Source organism: Leiobunum rupestre, chromosome 4 (genome assembly GCF_980474605.1).
Source record: "Leiobunum rupestre chromosome 4, qqLeiRupe1.1.hap1, whole genome shotgun sequence".
Classification (NCBI taxonomy): Eukaryota; Metazoa; Arthropoda; class Arachnida; order Opiliones; family Sclerosomatidae; genus Leiobunum; species Leiobunum rupestre.
Window position 1 is genome coordinate 25828240 of NC_143387.1, and position 21164 is coordinate 25849403.

The 21164-nt window shown below is 34.4% G+C and overlaps 1 protein-coding gene across 1 annotated transcript in view; it reads left to right on the plus strand.

Moving 5' to 3' along the window:
* LOC149947274 (tudor domain-containing protein 3-like) overlaps positions 1-21070 on the plus strand; it is a 48031-nt gene extending 26961 nt beyond the window's left edge. Inside the window, exons 10-11 of the mRNA XM_090173725.1 lie at positions 18644-18772; positions 20425-21070. Of these exons, the coding sequence (XP_090029851.1) occupies positions 18644-18772; positions 20425-20718 (423 nt within the window). The 3' untranslated portion in view covers positions 20719-21070. The remainder of the gene's footprint in view (positions 1-18643; positions 18773-20424) is intronic.
* The last annotated feature ends 94 nt before the right edge of the window (positions 21071-21164 follow it).

A 21164-nucleotide genomic window follows, 5' to 3' on the forward strand; every position in this document is an offset into this window, starting at 1 on the left:
ACAATTTTAAATTCAATAGTTAGCAAAACCACAAAAAGAAAATAGATTTATTTTGCAAAAGTTAAAATTACCAAAGTTACGCAAAAATTTTATTTAAATTTGAAATGAAAGGTTTGGAAGTTAGTAGTTAGTGGTTGTTTTTTTACGAGAATACTCTTGATAATGGCAGGTAGGCATTTTCTAACCGAGACAAATTTATTTCAACCGTGGTTTCAAAAATAAATTTCCTATAAATATATATCTTTAATATATATACTTTAAACGCGTTTCAAAAAGTGACAATGAATTTATTTATAACTTACAAAAACTCGTTGCACAAAGCCAATATATATCCTCAATGTCATCTATTAATTTACGGAAAATATTTCAAAAAATTTATTTTTGTTAAATTAAGTTGGGGTAAAGTACTAATTCTAAACGAAAATATATTAATTGGAGGTAATATGAGAACTATTGAGCTAGAGGTTATGAGGTGTGAAAACCATATTTATTTTCCTTATTGTCAGTGTTCCGAGGTGGTACAGTATAGAAGTGAGTGAAATTTAATGTGGTAAATAGTGAACAATAAAATTTTTACTTTAAAAGCAATCGTGAAAATGATATTTGAGAGAGTCCTCTACACCAAATTAAAAAAAAAACCTGACATTTTGGTAACATTACGTATAGTCAACGTGGCCAATTATAATCCTGGCTTGATATGATTATTTGGAATTAATAAGTTATTTCGTCCGTGTTTCAAAATGTTTGAAATTTATACTCCACTTTTGGTAAGAAATTATTATATTATATACTTATGCTCGGTATAATAATATATTGTATTAAATTTCGCGCTGTAATGACTCACGACCTCTAATTGGCAAAAATACGTCATACAAACGAGCCAATTACTTAAGCCACGCTGATTCTAAACTAAGTCAACCAGTAAGTATCGCGTCGATTGCGTAAAATAAAGAAGACAAATTTCATCCGTAAGATAACTTGTTTTATAATACTTCTTTGATTTTATTTTTAATGCAACCTAGTGTTCGGGTGAAAAATACTTTCCAAGAAGGTGTAAGCGCTTATATTTAACTAAGTTATAAAAATTAGACATAGATTAATAGATTCCAAGAAAAGCAACCTGTGTTTCGGATTCTTCCTCGTGCGAATTCGGATTCGCGGTCCTGGGTGGCGCCTTCGTTTTTCCTGATTTACTTCCCTGGCTTTTATTTCAGCCGAATCTTTTATTCGATCGTTCCGGCGCGTTGGAGGAGACCATTGGATTGTCAGGGGTCGCAGCGTGGGGCTTTGGACGGGGGAAGAGAGCCTTCCTCGGAGGGATACGACCCAGATTGCCACGAATGGGGGTTATTTTTTTTCTTCTGCTACCCAAAATGTAGTGTTCGCGGCAGAATCCATTTAAAGTCCCGTTTTCTCAGCTGTATTTTTTTTCTATTCATTCGGGAATTTACATTTTTATACGTTACTTTTACTAAATATACCTTACGTTCGATAAGGATTTAGAAACAGTTGTACATTGGTGTCATCATTTAAGTTGATTTAAGACGCCATAACGTATCTTATCAAGATTAGGTGTTTTTTTAGTTGGTCAATAATAGAGATTAATCCCGTTCAAACAGGGCCCCCAGAGATCCTATAATTCCTTTAAAATCCTATATATTCTAAAATGTCCTATAACATCCTATATTTTTAACAAAATCCCCCAAAAGTCCTATAAAATCCTATAATTTTGATATTTTGCCCATTTCAAATCCCACCACTAGATTTAGCTATAGGTTAAATTCCAATACAAAGTCATTCTAGTCTATACTTTTGTTATTATTAACACGGTTAGGTAAAAGTATATTTTTGTGATAAAATGGTTCAAAAGTTTCTATTTTTAAGTGAAAATCGAAGATTTATTTAATTAAATATAGATATTTTTTAAATGCATAAATTTAGTAAATGAAATAGCGCATATAGTCCTATAAAATCCTATAATTTTGAAAAAGTAGTCCTATAATGTCCTATATTTTTAGAAATATAATCCTATTATGTCCTATATTTTAGAAATATAATCCTATTATGTCCTATATTTTAGAAATATAATCCTATTATGTCCTATATTTTTAGAAATATAATCCTATTATGTCCTATATTTTTAGAAATATAATCCTATTATGTCCTATATTTTTAGAAATATAATCCTATTATGTCCTATATTTTTAGAAATATAATCCTATTATGTCCTATATTTTTAGAAATATAATCCTATTATGTCCTATATTTTTAGAAATATAATCCTATTATGTCCTATATTTTTAGAAATATAATCCTATTATGTTCTATATTTTTAGAAATATAATCCTATTATGTTCTATATTTTTAGAAATATAATCCTATTATGTTCTATATTTTTAGAAATATAATCCTATTATGTTCTATATTTTTATAAATAATCCTATTATGTCCTATATTTTTAGGAATGTAATCCTATTATGTCCTATATTTTTAGAAATATAATCCTATTGTGTCCTATAAAAAATTTAAGATTTGAGTGGGGCCCCTGCTTAATCTCTCTTATTAAAAATACCAAGAATTAATTAAAGGGATAATATACTAAATTGAAAAATCGTCTGCTAACATCCTATACCTTGCTAACCCAAGTTTATATTACTCCTGGTGGTCAAAAATATATAATATAATAAGCTGATCCACCATAAATTTTTAACTTTATACTCCCTATAATGCCTTGATCGTATTTGTGAACAAAAATGTAGTTGGAATTTTACAGTGTAGTCTACAATTATTTTTGTTTAATCGCGAATTCTACTTAAGCACAAAAGTATTTAGTTATTAATAAAGACTTCAATTTAGTCGGCCAGTCAATTGTTTCAGTTTCCGAATTAGATCAATTATCTAAACTAATTGTCGACCACTGTATCAAGTTCTTCTCAACATAGTTTGGTTTAAATCGGTATTTTTCCATATCGAACTTTAATATTCGAACATCCGTTTCGTAATTGACGTCGTTTCTTTAAATTTGTAAATAAATAAATAAAGAATTATCATTTCCTTGTTTACGTTTGTTTATCATATTCGCGTTTTAGACCCGAGTCTATCATCCTCGCCAAACCATTTTTGACTCGAGATAAATCCGAAATTTGATACCCGCGATTTCGAGTTAAATATTGTCCCTGAAATTTTATCTTAGCAAAACAAGCTCTTGGAATTTTTACGAGAAACTTGGCGAGATAGGCGATGGTACATTTATCGGCCAAAATTCACGGAAAACCCCGTACATTCGCGCCTTTTAAACGACACTTGCGAATAAAATACCACTTTATGAATTCTGAGAATGAATCTTATATCGGCCATACACGCCTAAATATTGACCCACGTATAGAAAGTCCGTTTTGTAAGCGAAGTGGATGACCTTAACATTTTTATCCCGTAAGTCTATAGGCGGTGTTTTTCTCGCGATTGCGAAGGTAAGAACGGTATTATTCCAAAAAAGCCGCGATTGAAACTTACTTTTGGTATTTCTTCGAGGGGTAAGACGATTTTCCGAATATCCTTTAGAGTCGCTGCGATTTAAATCCAAGCTTACATATCCAAATAAACAACGCGTTACCTTTGAACGAAAATGAAAAGTCGATTTAACTTTAAAATGAAACGTCGATTTAACTTTAAAATGAAAATTGAAACGTTTCCTCTTAGAATCGGCGCCACATTCGACGGCGTCTAACGCACTGACTGACTCGGAGAGATACGCACCACGAGTTTCGGCAAGTTCTGGGAAAAATGATTTCCTCGCCCGGGGGTGGAGTGCAAATTACTTTTCGGGGGTCTCCTCGATCGCTCTCGGGCTGCTGGTTGTAGGGGTTTTCTCACTGCCGATTGGTAGCATTTGTACGCTTTTCGTTCTGGCTTTTAAAATTTCTCGTTTTCGACATTCCAAAGTCAACGGACTTTGACGCGCGTCACGCCGGTATAGAAAGAGTTTTTAGCGATAGATTTGGGCGATATGTCACCTATCTGTCGAACCCGTTCGACGGCCGACGAAAAAGCGTGTTGATCTTATTTTCTACGCTACTTATTCCCCTCGAAATGACTAGGCGCGAAAACGTCTCTCATTCTCGCGGCGAGGGTTTTCGATTTCTCTTCTCCACTGTCGTTGTCAAGTCGTTCAATTCCATTTTATGGGTTTTCTCGGCAAATAAAATTCAATTAAAATCTTTAAAATTACCCTCAAATCAACCGCTAAAACGAATTTAAATCATGTTCGCCATTTTCTTACTGATAAAAATATTCCGTGTATTTATAGTTAAAATACCGGTATAAAACCTTTTTCTTAATGAAATTCTAAAATTTCCGTTTCCAATATTTAACAAAATTTCTTATTTTAATACCTATTCCCGTAGCCATTATTTTTTAATATCAAGAAATATCAATGTACAATAAAGAATAATAATAATTTAAATGTTTGTATTATTATTTTAATAATAATTAACAAGAAATAGGGTATCTATTTGGTATATACGTCATAATTGGAGAGTATATTTAGCTTTAAAACGGATTGAAATTTGTTTAAATAACGTAAATGAATTGATATTATCAGAAATACTTCTGATATTATTTAAATTTTACACTTAAAAAGGAAAATATTTTTTGGGATTTTATCCGTAAATATAATTTGAAGAACTATCAAAAAAGGCAATATAAATTTAATCGTTAGTCGCGAAGCTTAAAAGGAATTTCGTAATCGGCTCTCTCTGCTCCCAGCACGAGAGGGCATCGCGTTCAAATTATTGAGCGGCCCTCCGATCGGAGAAAACATTCTCTCGGGAGAAGTAATTCTGGTGCACCCGTATTTCCATATATTTCCGACGGAATTAATTAACTTTTAACGCGTAATGTATGCGGTTTTTTAGCTCTTCAATATTCATCATTCGTCGGCGTACGAACTTGGAATAGCGCAGACTGTCGGGCGGACGCGTACAAATCGACAATCGCTCGTCGCGTATTTTAGTCGCTTCCGAAAATATTTAAAAACGCGGGGCTTCGTCGGGAGTTTCAGCAATCCCATTTCTAGGAGTTTACGCGAACGCCCGCAACGTTCGGGAGATTGGCAGGCGTTCGCTTAAATGCCTAGAAATAAGTTTGCCGAAACTCTCTAATTGAATTGGCTCCACCCCTTCCGTCTTCGACTATCACCTTGTTTCTGGAAGAAGCGCCCGCTGCCGAGGGATATTATTCCCTTCTTCAAGGCTCTTTACCCGTACTCGTCAAGTAACCCCCATCGTGGTAGCTTTCATCCTACACAAAATTTCCAGTTCCCGAGTCTTCCCGAATAGATAGCGGTGACGTCGTCTTTGACGTATCGAAGACCCGCGGAACGGAACAAAAAAGTTATTTGGGAGAAGAACCGGTTTAACTAGGACTTGGGTTTAGCCAAGCGTGTCCGTTTTCGCTTTGTTTATCCTTTCGAAGTTGTTGAATCGTCCGGGTTAGCGTAGGGGGGATCACCTCGAGTTACTCCCCCGTTTGAAAACCCTTTAACTCCCTTTTCTCCGCGCGCGCGGCCAAACGGCGGAGGGGGGTGTAAAAGCGAGGTCTTCTACCCCTCCTCCCCGCTCCCTGAGAGACGAAAGATGCCTTGAAATGTCCGTCAAGAGGCGCGAATGCCCGTTTTCGATCTGCTCAAGCGCTCAGGGCCAATTTCAGTGTTTTTAATATCTCGGTGCTTTTTTAATTTTATGTTTCGATCGAGAGTAGCGACCGATTTTTCTTCTGGGGAATGAGGGGTTTTTTCGGGGAACTGAACTTAGTGGAGAGTGTCATTTGGTAAGATAAATTTGCGATCAGCTGACTTTTTTGCGTAATTGGGTTTTTACGTAAGTTAAGTAATATGATATTTAAAGGTAATTTATTTTTTATTTAGCATTTATTATGATATTTTGGTAACAACGAGTAACTGACGACCGTAAAAAAGATAATTTCTGGTTTTTTTAGGCGTGAAATTATACACTTTAAAAAATTAACTTTAATTTACTAAACTTGGATTAACCCGGTCTAGAGACCACCGCGGTGCGTAAATGTAGACAAGCAATTTTTAATACCTGTAAATAATTTCATTTTCATTTTGTGTGGTCTTATACGTACACGTCACGCGTATTTCACGCCCTTCTCGGCCTACGTTACCGCGCGTGGATTTTCTAAATATTTTCCTCGATGGAATGAGATTTCGGATAATCTTTTAAAAATAACTAAATATAAAAAGTTATGATTTTAGCAGATTTATGCCAAAAGAAAGTGTTTAAAAATTCTACATAATTTTATCACTTTTTTTTACCACTTTTTTTTTCGTTTTATCTTCTGCTACTAAATAAAGAAACTACAACGTGTGGTAATTTTATTACCACTCAAAATATTTTAAATTATTATTGAAATATTTCAATTTCAAATAATTTGGAAAAAATACCAATATATAAGCAAATATTTAACTATTTTATAGTACTTCAATAATATCTTTTTTTAATTATTAATTTTTGGAGGTTATTTTAATTATTGGAGGGAATTTCGTTGGGGGCAAAGCTTTCAAAATGCATACTCATTTATCGAATGCACAAATATCTATTATAAAAGTTTAAAATATAACTTGCTCATTTGTCATAAAAACCTGTCAGTTTTTTTGTTTAAAAAACAAAGAAATAACACTCGCCGATAATACGTGCGGATTTTTTCTGGTTCTTCTTTCGTTGATATGGCGCGAATGTTATTAACAGCAACATACATAATGCTTTAGCAAACGTTTCGTAAAATCATGTTGAAATTCCTGTTAAAACGTCTACATGACGGAACATTATACAACCTCTCTAATAATAGAGCATTGTTTGAACTGGAGTGCACGCCCAAATCTCCATTTTAAATCCCGTACAGAAGGTCCTTCCAATTCCGGTTCCCATCATACGTTTTTCCACAAAAGAAAATTATCTACTAGATAGAGATTAAGTTCGTACGATGAGACTCGTAGAGAATACGCGTGGACTGTGTCTTACAAATATTTTTAGATCCTGATGAATAGTAAAATAAACCAACAAATAAGGATAAAATAATTTAAATTATAAATAATAATAGACATTTGACGTTCTACGCACTTTTCCCCGGCGTTTCATTGTACGAGCTTAATCCTCTGACGTATGCGAGAACCGGTAATGTTTTCCTGTTCTTTGAATAGAGTTCCATATTATTTAATATTCCATTAATATATCGATACGTACGTATTTTGATATTCGTATAGTCGTGAAAAATATTATTTCCGGAAGCTTTACTTCCCAAATTCGCGAACGGATTCTCGTACAGGGCGTATACGCGATTTCCGGTTCTAAATTATACGCGAGTTCGTCATATAGTCTTTTTCTCCTCTGAGAGGGAAGTTTTCGAATCGGGGGTATTTTTCCTCCTTAATTTCAATGGGAGTAATTCGCGTTTTTGACAACGGAAAATAATAACGTTCATTCTACTCGGCTAAAGCGCGGATTGCGTTAAGAATTGACCCATGTTGAAAGTTGGGGGGTCGAAAATTAACATTTTTACCTGGCAGCTCAGCATTTGGACGGAACATCCGTATCCTTACTTCCGCCTGTATATTTCAATGGCGGTCACGTGGTTCAAAACGTCACAAACAGGATGTTCCGTCCAAAGGTCTCACTTAAGCCTCGTCTGCGGCCCCTCTTTTGTTATGGGTCTATTGATGTATTTCTACTATCGGGAGAATTACTATGTTGCAGGCCCCAGAGCTCCTATAATTCCTATAAAATCCTATATTTTCAAAAATGTCCTATAACATCTTATATTTTTAGCAAAATCCCCCCAAAGTCCTATAATATACAATACAAAGTCATTCTAGTCTATACTTTTGTTATTGTTAACATGGTTAGCTACTAGTATATTGTTGTTATGAAATGGTTCAATAGTTTCTATTTTTTAAGTGAAAGTCAAAGATTTATTTCTCTAAATATAAATTTTGTTTTTGAATGCATAAAGTTAGAAAATTAAATAGCATATATATTCCTATAAAATCCTATAATTTTGTAAAAAATAGTCCTATATAGTCCTATATTTTTTGAAATATAATCCTATTTTTCCTACAGAGTAATATCGGCGTGACGTATGTCGACGTCACCCATGCTTTTTCCTATAGATAAAAAACTGCCGTCAAAATGGCTGCCATAGCCAAAAGCTACAGAGCGATACACTCTATAAAAAAATAGAAGATTTGAGTGGGGGCCCTGATGTTGAGAAGATTCTAAATTTCTCCCATCGCGAGAAGGGGGAGGGAAAACGGCAGGGAACCAATGCGAACCCAGGGAAGATTTGATTGAGTTTAAGGGGAGGGAGCTTACTGTTGGAACCCGAGGGGGATTGGGAGACATCGCCTCCAAACAGTCATTCTCCCCAAGCATAAATGCATTCTGGGAGCGTAGACTCGTAGAAGCGGTGATTTGGACCGTTAACGGGTGAACATTCTCTCTTCAACCCACGCAGCCATTGTACGAGGAGCGACGATGATTATGCTAATTTTATTGTTATGCCGTAATTGGAGCCTTATCTTTATATAGGGGCAAGAATTTTTCCATTTTGTCTACCATTTTTCCTTCTTAATTACCCGCGGCCAAAACAAATAGCGGACTCGATTGGCGTAAATTGTGTAACGAACTGTCAGATTAAAAATACAAAAAGGACCCATTCTTTGTTTAAATATTGCGAGATAAATTGCAATATGAAATACATTTTGTAGAATTTATTTTTTACTATCAAAAGGAAAGAATGCAATTTCTTAAGGAATTTATTTTAAATTGAAATATTGCGAGTTAAATTGCAATAAAGGATACATTTTATAGAATCGCGATTTTATACTGACAACATTTTTCGATGTTCTTTAAAACAACTAAAAAATTCGGTGAAAAGGGATTTTCGATTTTTAGAGCTGCCAGTAGCTAAAGATGACGGATCAAGTTAAACTAGAGGTCGGGGACGATTAATCATTATCCATGTTTAAATTGATTTTTTTCGGGGGGAAAATGTAAACAAAGAAAATTACCGGTTAATATTTCGGAAAATGATTAAAAAACATGTATTATTCGTAAAATTTGAGCTTTTTATCGAAAAAATTAATCGGATAATATAGAAATATAAATTACTTGATCAAAACATTTTACGAATAATTTGAGAGCTTTATCTATTGAATAAAGGTTAACCATCCCCGACCTCTAAGTTAAACCAAAAGTAACAAAGCTATTAAGTGATAATGTTTTTATTTGAAGGTGTGCGTAGTTTACTGGCGCCGAAAACCACAAATATAATTAGTTTTTAAAAACAGGACTTCAATATTTTACAATTACATATACATTGTACATTTCATACGTTTCGCAGTTAATATTTCAAGGGAAACTTTTGGTTATACCAAGTTCAAGTATGTAGGTGTTCGGATTCGGTGCGCGTTCCCGGTGTGCACAGACACGCGCAGTTACAATTTGTTTCACAAATATAATTAGTTAACACTGTTTGATTACGAAGAGATACATTTTAAGTTATGTTGTTTTTGTAGAAAGTAATGTAAATAAATATTTGTTGATATTGTCTTTTTAGTGAAAGCAATATCATTATATATTATTTGTTAATATTGTCGAGCTAATACTACAATAATGACTTACATTTTTATATGAAATATATTGTATTGTTCTTGAAACGTAATTATGTACGTTCATTTGAATCTCTATCTCGTCACTTTCCAAAGCTGCAGTATGTAATAAAAATAAATCGATTTGTTAATTTGGGCTTAAATAGAATTGAAATAAGGCTTAAATGTAGTGATGCAAGATCTTGAAAATTAAATTTCCCTTTTCGGATTCAAAATTCCAAGGCTTTCCAAAACCCGAGAAACAATCATAAATAAATAATGAATTACATAATTATTGTTTTCAAAATAGTTATCAAAGTAGGCCTATATTATCAATATAGCCATAATTTATGTCTCATATTGTTTGATTTTTCAGTATAGTTCATTAACGAAGACTTAAATAAAATATCAAAGCGAGATTGCAGGGTTTCCAAATCAACCAAATTCGATCAAAGCCTTACTATCCGTTGCTAATTTTATTGTATTTATTTTTTCAAATTTAATCGCGTTGGTCAGATATTTAATAGATTCGTTTCAAATTCTTCCACAGCTTGAATTTTCCATCTGATTTCCCCCCTTTTTTTTTACAAATTTTCGAGTTACAAATTTCCCTAGATATGACATCACTGCCCTCATTTAACGAACGTGACAGTTCTTTATCCTACAGAAATGTATTCCGGGTTGAATTCTATTTGACCTCACATTGAATTTAAATATTCGCTTAATTTCATCCATCTTTAAGATACTGTGAAGAAAATAAATATTCTTTTATGATAATCTGAGAAAATGTCCCTCTGGAAATAAGAAATGCTCGCATCTCCAAGTCAGTCCTTAAATTAAGCGTTTCATTTTTGATGCCGATGCGTTTCGGCTCTTTCCGCGAATTTCGACAACGAGTCTTTAATGATATACCGTTAGTTTGCAAATTTCGTTGAGCACCCTTTTCCTTTTTCGCTAACGCTATCATTACAAACATCACGATTTCCGAGATTTCTTTCGGCTCTACCGCGATTTGTTCGTGAGTTTATTTCTTATTCTCTCGGTCCATCCGCGTTCGCTTTCTCCTTGGCGAACCATCAAAATGGCACGAGTGAAGAAACTCTTTCATTTCAGGGAAATCCCGCAGCACCACTTGATTTATCCTTCGCCAAACGTCGCCCCCGTCAAATTAGAAAAAAAGAACATTTGCAAAATGTCAACGCCATCGCGTCAACTGGACTTCTACGGTCGTAACAAATAACGCTAACTTTACTTTTTCTCCTCTTTTGAAGGAAGATTCGGCTTAGCTTTACATTCGACAAAGCTTTAGAAAGCTGAATAAACATTCTTAGTGTTTTGATATTTCCAAAGTAAAAACATTCTCCCATAACTTTAAAAATCCTTTTGAATTGAATCCATAAAAGGATTTTGGGACTTGTTATATAAGCAGCCCACTTAACATTATTAGTTTAAAAAAATTGTTGCTCTATAAAGGAATGAAATGACCAAAAATTTAAATTAAATTATTTTTTATTTGCTTTCTTTCTACTTTCGTAATAAGTGGGTGTTTCGTCAGCAGTTCGAACTTCCAAACGGGAAAAACCCCAACATTTTACCTCCGTTCTTTTCTTTTGACACGTATTTTGTAAATATAGTAAACGGTTCTATATTTATTTTCGGTTTCAGTTATTTTTATCACACTAGCAAAACAACAAAATTTTAATTTTATTCCAAAATTCTTTAATCAAATTATTCATTTTAAGATACCAACAATATATTTATTTCTTTTGTTAAATGATGCCAGCTTTAAATACAATAATTTGAAAAATATTTAAAATTTTGGCGTATTTATTTTAAGGAACTATACGTATAGTGGGTTTAAAATATCCCTATTTTTAATTTATCGGATTTTGTTTTACTTATCTCAATCTGATCTTTACCCGTATAGGGAACTAACAGTTCTACGTCACACGACGTCACCCCTGCTTTTTCCTATTGAAAAAAATTCAACCCCCACATGGCGGCCACAGCCAAAGCTACGGAGTGTTAGTTCCCTCGCGAACAGATTTTAACTAATATAAATATCATCTTATGATCTTAATGCGTAATTGTTTACCTTAGATGCGTAAAAATAATTTTAAATTGGTAAAGAAATTTTAAATATCAAAATGCATTGAAGAGAATACTAACAAATCTGACCAAATAAAATGTAAAAATTTAAACAAAATGTGGGAAAAAACCCAAAACTAGGCTGTATCGTATAAATGACAACCAAATTGTAAAAATATACGGGAAAAAAGACATTTTAGTGTATGGGGGTTCCGGGATATTTTATAGCGGTATTTAGAGTTCCAATTCAACCGCATCAAATAAATGTATCTTTTTGTATGAACGTAAATTTCCGGAATATTTGCTATTAACTCCTTTTATCAACATTTAATTTCTACGAATTTATTTAAAAGTCAAATTTAAAAAAAGAAGTTCTCGGTATTCTATTGAAGTTTTTCGCAGTTTTTATTTGAGCTCCAAAAGTTCAAACAGTAACAATTGCTATAACATATTTGATTCCTTCCACGAACAATTAGTTCTTTAAAAAGGTTTTTGATTTCGTCATAAATAACATGTGTTATATGATCCATGGGTTATTTTTTATTCTAATAAAAAAATGATATATTTATTATATCTTATTATTTTTATTTCATTAAAACAATTTTTAAAATTTAACATTTACCGGTAACGCGAATTAAAAATTAAAATAATTTTAATGATATTTAATTTTTCCTTTTATACGTTACAAATTAGCATTGCCAGTTTTGCTACAGAAACGATTTTATACATTTCCATAAATTGAATATTATAAATTAATTATTTCTGAATTGAAATTCAGTTTATTAAATTAACCCCGCGATGATGTTTATTTTTTTCTGAAATAAGCAAAAATTCGAATCAGACCATTTCCTCATTTCTCACGATCGCGTAAATCCCTTCCTCGACAACCCTCGCTTAAAAATTAAAAACCAAAGACTCGAATTAGTAATCGTGGGAAATCTTAATTAAAATCTCTTTATATTCAGCGGGCATATTTCGATGATTTATTTTTGTAATAAAAATTAATAAATTTCTCAGTCACACGATTAATTTTCCCGTCACACAAAATACGCTGTTCGAGAAGTGAAATATGACTGGTTTGAAAGCTATACGAAAACTCTTTTCATCACTTCAAGGTTACCGCTATTTCTTAATTAGCATACCAGTGAAATGAAATAGACGCATTTTTGTACGATAGCGCGTTATACGCCCGTACACTTTACTAATTACTTCCAGTTAGAAGGAAGTCGGTAAATTTGAACGCTGTAACTCCGAAACAACACTGTTGTGTCTTGTTTCCTTTACTTCAAACTACCATTTGAATTATTTCTTTTAATTAGAATCTATGATTAATCTTTTTAATTTAATTTCCCGTTTTATTATGATCCTAGAAACGTAACCCTTGTTTTGCGTTTACAAAGGCAACTTCAATGACGTCATTGAAAGAAGTCTGATTTATGCTATTTTTCTTTTGTTTAAAGGGAAACAAAATCATTGAAATTTTGAGGGTGGAGCTACATAATAACGTGTTTTGGGAAAGTATGATAAAGTCAGGGTTCCTACAGACCTGGAAAACCGGGAAATATCAGGGAATTAGATTGTCTACAGAAAAGTCAGGGAAATTCTCATTATTTAGTAAAACGGGGGTGTACAAATTTTCTTACTAAAGATTTGCCTTTATTACTTGTCTTATATATAATAATATGGAACCAATCGCCCATTATTAAATTATGGACAATTAACTTCTTCGTGAAAACATTAATTAAGTTAGCAATGACATTTAGAGTTACACTAGATCAGTGTTTGTGACATAAAAAGATAAACCCTTAGTTTTTATTGAGGGGATCTTGCATCTGGAAAATCAGGGGAGAAACCTGGAAATATCAGGGAAATATTAGTGGATAAACCTGGAAATATTAGTGGATAAACCTGGAAATATTAGTGGATAAACCTGGAAATATTAGTGGATAAACCTGGAAATATTAGTGGATAAATCTGGAAATATTAGTGGATAAACCTGGAAATATTAGTGGATAAACCTGGAAATATTAGTGGATAAACCTGGAAATATTAGTGGATAAACCTGGAAATATTAGTGGATAAACCTGGAAATATTAGTGGATAAACCTGGAAATATTAGTGGATAAACCTGGAAATATTAGTGGATAAACCTGGAAATATCAGGGAAATATTAGAGGAGAAACCTGGAAATATTAGTGGATAAACCTGGAAATATTAGTGGAGAAACCTGGAAATATTAGTGGAGAAACCTGGAAATATTAGTTGAGAAACCTGGAAATATTAGTTGAGAAACCTGGAAATATTAGTGGAGAAACCTGGAAATATCAGGGAAATATTAGTGGATAAACCTGGAAATATTAGTGGATAAACCTGGAAATATTAGTGGAGAAACCTGGAAATATTAGTGGAGAAACCTGGAAATATTAGTGGAGAAACCTGGAAATATTAGTTGAGAAACCTGGAAATATTAGTGGAGAAACCTGGAAATATCAGGGAAATATTAGAGGAGAAACCTGGAAATATTAGTGGATAAACCTGGAAATATTAGTGGAGAAACCTGGAAATATTAGTTGAGAAACCTGGAAATATTAGTGGAGAAACCTGGAAATATCAGGGAAATATTAGAGGAGAAACCTGGAAATATCAGGGAAATATTAGTGGATAAACCTGGAAATATCAGGGAAATATTAGTGGATAAACCTGGAAATATCAGGGAAATCGGTTTTCTAATAGTTGTACGAACCCTGAGTCACGTGATTGAAGGGGAGGAGCAAACCGAAATTCCGCCAGAATCTCACGAACGACGCTGTTAATTTCCGTGAACCTTTTCCAACTTAACAGAAAAGTAGAAAATCAAGCTTTTTCGTCCCCATTTTCGAGTCTTTATTACCTATTATTTAGGGGTATCCTATTCTTCGAGAAAATATAAAACGAAATGCGGGATTGATAACCCTTATCCTTGATAGATCGTCTAACGCATTTACTCAAAAATTCCGTTTCAAATCCTCTCGTATTTTGCAATCTGGGTTGCGTACGAATTACTCATCGAGAAATCTATTTAAAAATGCGAATATATGTTACGCGAGAAATTCTCCCTCCAACGTAGTAAATTGTTAACTCAAAGTGGAAATGTTCTGGCAATTTTAAGGGCCTTTGGGCGTTTATCGCGTAAAATACTCGGTTTTATAAAACAAAAAACAAAACCGGATTTACATTTATTCTTTTTTCTTTCATTGGCTTTGGCGAACGGATTTGATAAGTTTTCCTTTTGCAAAAGCCTCTTTAAGTAGAACTCATCGGCGATGGAGGACACGAGGAGGCGGGATAAATATTGCAATGTTGATATTTTTGAGGTCAGAGCGTTCTTTCGCTTTCTCGGGTTTCCATTGTTCGTCCAGCGGGGAGAAAGGAGTCGAATTTACCCATTATGCTACAATCTAAATTTAAATCTTTTTTATTTTCCCGTCTCTATCCCGTCAATTACAAAAGATACTTTTAGGCTAAGCTCATTGAACTGACTTCCATTTCGAGCCGTTGAGTACCCTGCAACGAATATTTCATGTATATAATTAAATACATTTCGTCAATTGTGATGCTGTTGGCGAAATTCACGCGCTAACAATATTTCCTTTTTATTTATTTATATATATATTTTATTTATATTTTTAAATATAAATTAACACATTATTGTTTACTTCTCTGCATTGCGTATAAATAAATAAAATGAAACGAACTGCACATACTCGTAGCTTGGCCAAATAAAATCTTTTAGAAATGCCGCGGGTCAAATCGGAAGAAGACTTTCCTAAGTACACGGCGCGCTTATAAATAATTTTTATTCAAGTTTTCACGCGCAATTTCATTAGACAAGTTAACCAATCCCTCGATAACGTGTAGGAGTGTGGTTTGGACAGAATAAAGCTACTACCAATATTCCCATACACGATTTAGAGTGGTTTAACCCGTCTAATATCGTAACTAAATTATAATTTTTAGAATCTAGTTTTACGCGTAAGATATTGCAGTATTTGCATTGAGGGCGCAAAATAACGGGTATGGCATTTCCTTACCGATGACCTGGTGGGCTTCCTCCTGTTGAATCATCGCTTCCTCTTACTGTAAAAGTTTTCGTGTATGACTACACCAAGAATGGCTTTATTTCTACTTTGGGAGAATGACTCTGTCGAGACGATTTTTAGCGTGGCTCTGGCAATCCCTCTCGCGCTCGAACAGTAAGCTCCTTCCCCCCTTAAAAAAGCCTTTCATCCAGGAATCTCGTTGGTTCCCTCAAACTGACGTCTCCCCTCACTCGGGCCAGTAGGGGTATTCGTGCAACTCTTCTCAACATAGTCATTCTCTCCAAGTACAAATAAATTCATTTTTGACTACGCCGTTGAGAAACATTTAGGGGGTAAACAATGACTTGACGGGTTTTGAGATTCTTCGCCCCTCCTCTCTCACTGACAAGGAGACTACCCGAAGTGGTTATCACCGATTTTGTTGAAACTCGGAGGTTAGGTAGTATGAAAAGTTGCAATGGGCTTTAGTTTTTCCATGGCAACCGAAAATTATTTTGAGCTCTCTAAACGAAAAAATCTCCATTTAAAAAAGCATGGGAATTAAATTTTCAAAACTTACCCAAAAAGATGAATTTCACCTATTTTGGGTAAAATTGATAAAGGATTTTGGATAAAATTGATCAATTTTGGTTAAATATTAACAATATTTGGGTAACCGAGAAAATCCCATGCTTTTTTAAATGGAGAGGTAAAAAACCTTTTCCTTTGCCATAGGAAAACTGCCCATTGCAACTTTCCCCTTTGGGAATTTTCATACTACAATAAGGTTTACCTAACCCCCGAGTTTCAACAAAATCGGTGATAACCACCTCGGGTAGTTTCCTTGTGTGTTTCAGCCCCGACCACTTACTATTGATATATTTCAGGAAAACGCCACCAAACAGGATATTCCGCCAAATATAATAAAATATTACGTAAAATGTGGAAATTGGTATTTTGATAGCCCTATTGGGCCGAGCGAGTTTGTGTTATATAAATCAATCTAATTTTAATGGTGGAGGTGGCGAATTATTTCTAACTGCGGATACTACACTTTGATCTTAGTCAAACCACAAATAATGTTTATTATTTATTATTATATAATTTAATTATAATTAAAAAAATACCAAGTCGTCTATTTTCTCTATACTTTGATCCTAATTTAGCCAAACGACAAATAAGATTTTTAACATATCATAAATTATATAAACGGTGTTTCAAAAGGTTATGCAAAAATGTTAAGGAGTTGTAGGCGGTGAGTTGAGAAGTATGCCTGTTTTTTCCCATTTTCCTACGATGAGTTAAAAGAGCTCAAGAGAGCTTCAAAGTGTGGCCTACTAGCCCCTGGAAGTAGGCTGCAACAAGCGCTAAACCAAGCAGCAGGGAAATGCGAACATTAAGGCTCGTAAACAAATCGAGGTAACGAGCGTAAAAAAGTAAACTTAAACAGTATTTAAAGTCCCTGCTGCTTGGTTTTGCGCTTGTTGCAGCCTACTTCCAGGGGCTAGTAGGCCACACTTTGAAGCTCTCTGGCGCTCTTTTCACTCCTTAACATTTTTGCATAACCTTTTGAAACATCCTGTATATTTTATATTAAATTATATTGTATTATATTATATATTATTATTTTTCTTTTGTTTTTAGCGAAACGACGACAAAGCTTATTATTAATCAGTAGTAAATGATTTATTTAAGGTTTTCCAAAAGGATATTACATAATTATACCACAGAATATACGACAAAGAATACATTTCTAAAATTTCAACCTGATTGGAGAAGTGGTTTCCTTGAAATACGTTATCGTATCTATACTTTCCACTCACTTCTATCGCTTAAAATAGTTTTAGCAATTTAAATTCAATAGTTAATTATTTATATTATAATAAAATGACTCCCCCGGAGCCAAAGAAGCGATCTCTAGCTGAATTCGTAAGAAACTAACCTTGAGTCGCCAACGGTTCAACTGTCTATTACCAAGAAACTATTTTGAACGTTAGAGGCAAGATTAATCTATACGCTGAAAAATAGTTTTTGTAGAATCAAATCCAGACCTGGTACTAATTTCGTTTTAATAACTCATTGTATTTGGCCAATTTCGTTTTTAAATTTTAATTTTGTATCTGATTTTACAGCTTTATTTGGGTAACTGCCAACTTTGACTAAATTATTATTATTCTCAAAGAGTCAATTGCGCAATGACTTATATTACGCTACGTAATTGGGAATATCATTGAATAAGGTATATTGTATCGAATCTTCGAAATACACGTTCTGGGAAATACCACGTGCGCCAGAGGCGAAAAGTCATTCGTTAAAAAATTCACTTTGGAACAGACACGAGTCGAGAAGGGGAAATCTGACAAAATAACCCTGGCCGCCAAAATATCCTTGAGGTTTCTTTAAAAAATATTACCAAAAACATTTAACCTCTCGCTCGTAAAGCTCAAGATGCTCAAAAACTCTACAAATTGTAAAAGACCAACGGCACATTGCAGCGTCGATAATGCCCGAGTTAATAGTTTCTAAACGAATTATCTATAGAGCCCAAACGGTCTGTGTATTTTGGTTTGGTGGTTGTAAGAGGGTTTTACCTTACGTGAACGTAATTACTAATGAAGAGTGGGAATTATTAACAGGGGGAAAACGCCATATTAAATTGGGTTAATACCTGAATAGTGGAAGAAATGAGGTATTTTTTCTGTTAAACTATATTGGTTTGGGATCGTAACGCCACTTTCATTTCTGGGGTTATTTTTTTGGTGGTTTTCCCGGGTCATTCATTCTTATATAAAAATCTTAACCTCCAATTAATTTATATTAATTTCTTTTTCAGTTTTACAACGCGACGATTTTCGCGACCAGTGAAGGAAATACCTGCGTTGTGCAATTTACCGAATATGGCAACTACGAAGAAGTTCTGATTGACGATGTATTTTACGGCGGCGGCAGCTCAAATCAAACGGTTAGCGCCTTTTTATTTCACCTTTCGCTTCTGGTTGAAATAAGTGATTAATTTCAAGCTTTCGATTATGATTGAAGCGAATGATTAAATTTTGTTAACGCACTTGCGCGTGCTAATAGACCGATTCGTAAATTGCTTACGAGGAAACCATCATTAAGAGCGAAGCATCTATTAGAGGTTCGATTTTAACGCTTTTATTTATAGTAGATGGCGCCAATTGACCGGTTTTTGCGTGATGGGAATATATACTTATTGATTTATTACAATAAAACAACTTTTAACACTATTTTAACGTAAAAACTATAATCAAAAGTTCAACTCGTGAAAAATTCGACATAAAATGAAATACGAAAACATTTTCCAAGGTTTTTAGTTCGAATTTGTTCGTTTCAGACTGTTGGCTCCTTCTGGTTAAACTTCGGGTTTTTAAAAATCGCTCGCTAATTTCGTGACCCTGCGAATTGATCTTTTCCTTGGACAAATGGTTATCGGTCTTTCGCCAAAAATTTCGTATTCGTTTACTCGCTATGTGTAGAAATGTAACTTTGACAATAACAACTTTTCTAAAGCGCGAAATAGGAGAACCTCGGAAGAGAATTCGCGTTAAAAGTTGAGCAACACATTTCATTATAAAATACGTTTTGTTCGGTATCTTACTCTCCGTTGTTTCAGCACGAACTTTTTCGTTTAATTTGGCAGGTTTTGGGCTAATAGACGCTTCAATAAAACATCTTCAAGGAAATTGCCAAGAAGAAGAGAACCAGGACCCGCAAGTCACTGTTTATATAGTGCTTGTTAAAATAATTGAAACTTTTCACCTATACAGTATGCGTTCCCTTTCAACCAAGTAGCTTTTTCTGACATAATAAAGATTAGCATAGACACGGAGTTCTATTTGCGGGTGAAAAGATTCCATTATTTCAACAAGCATTATATAAACAGTACTTGCGGGTCCTAGCCAGTGGCGTAGCTGGTAACCCAGAGCCCCCCCCCCCCGCAAAAATCTCTATGAGGCCCCCCCTTTTTAATTTTTTTATGGTTAGCGCCCCCCCCCCCGAAGCTCGAGGCCCCCCTCACCGCGGGCCCTGCGGACCATCAGCTACGCCACTGGTCCTAGCTCTCGGAAATATTACTTTCGGGCGATTTCCTTGAAGGATGTTTGATTTAAACACGTATTGTCTCAATATCGCCTCTTAGAGGAGTGCGCGTCGCTTTAGACTTATCGCTATAATCAGAGGTTTATCATATATTCCGTACGTGAGAAGTGTTCATTTAGGCCTTTAAAAATGAAACTTTCACCTTCGCAGGCTCGAAACAGTTTTCACCACATCACAGCCCAAACATGGATAGCCCGGTTGATATAAAATGTTGAAATTACTCTGCCTAAATATCAGAATATTTATATATTTATAATTCATATTTTTTTTGTAATAATTTTTTCTTCCAAAACGTATTTTGAAAAATCAATGGAAGCCTGGGAATAACGTGAGCGGTAAAGGGAGTTGAATACTTCTCTCGGAATGCTATACACTTCTGATTATAATGAATTCGCTTCGGTCTCTGTAATTGATACGGTTGTAATTTTCCATATCTCTTCTGGCGCGCTTGATGAATGCGCGATATTGAATTGATGGTATTAAAATGTCTCTTAGCGGGAAGCGTCGAAACGTGGCTCGAACCGAGGGAACTCATTCGACGTGCCGCCTTCGACGGATCACGGACAATCGCCTCAAGCCTTTCACCATCAGTCGTCGTACGGCGGCGGCTACCACAATCCCAATCGACGCTCCGACAACCAAGGCCAAGCGGCGGGTTACTATCCCGATTCGAACGATCCGTACCGAGACGGAGCGCAACCGCCATCTGGTAACCATTCGCGCAACAAAAGTCGCACTTACAAACCCAGCCTTCAATATTATCAACCGCCTCGTCAAAGACCGCCATAAATCCTTTTTATTTTATATTTAATTATCATTAATATAGCGGCTTTGAGTTAAGGGATATTTTCAAAGGTAATGGCGACTGTCTCGATTTCTATTTCGTTGATTAAATATTTTTTTCATCGTGAAAGAGAAGTATTTTTAATACTAGATGGCGCCACTCGGTATTTATCATAAAAAATTTCGTTATTGGTTTCTAGTATAGCTTTCGCTTCGTAATATTAACTTTGAACATATTGATGTCGAGATCCTTAATTGTTCCAATCTTGAGCATCCTGGATTTCTCGCCGTTCCCCTTGAATCGACGAGTTTGAAAATTTATAAACATTTAACAAAATAAAACTTATTTGTAGCTCCATTTGTTTTTTTTTTATTAAACAGTTCTCTTACACTTACTCGTTAGTCACGTACAATACGTAGCTTTCCCTAAAAGGTTCTGTTTTTTAAAGTGT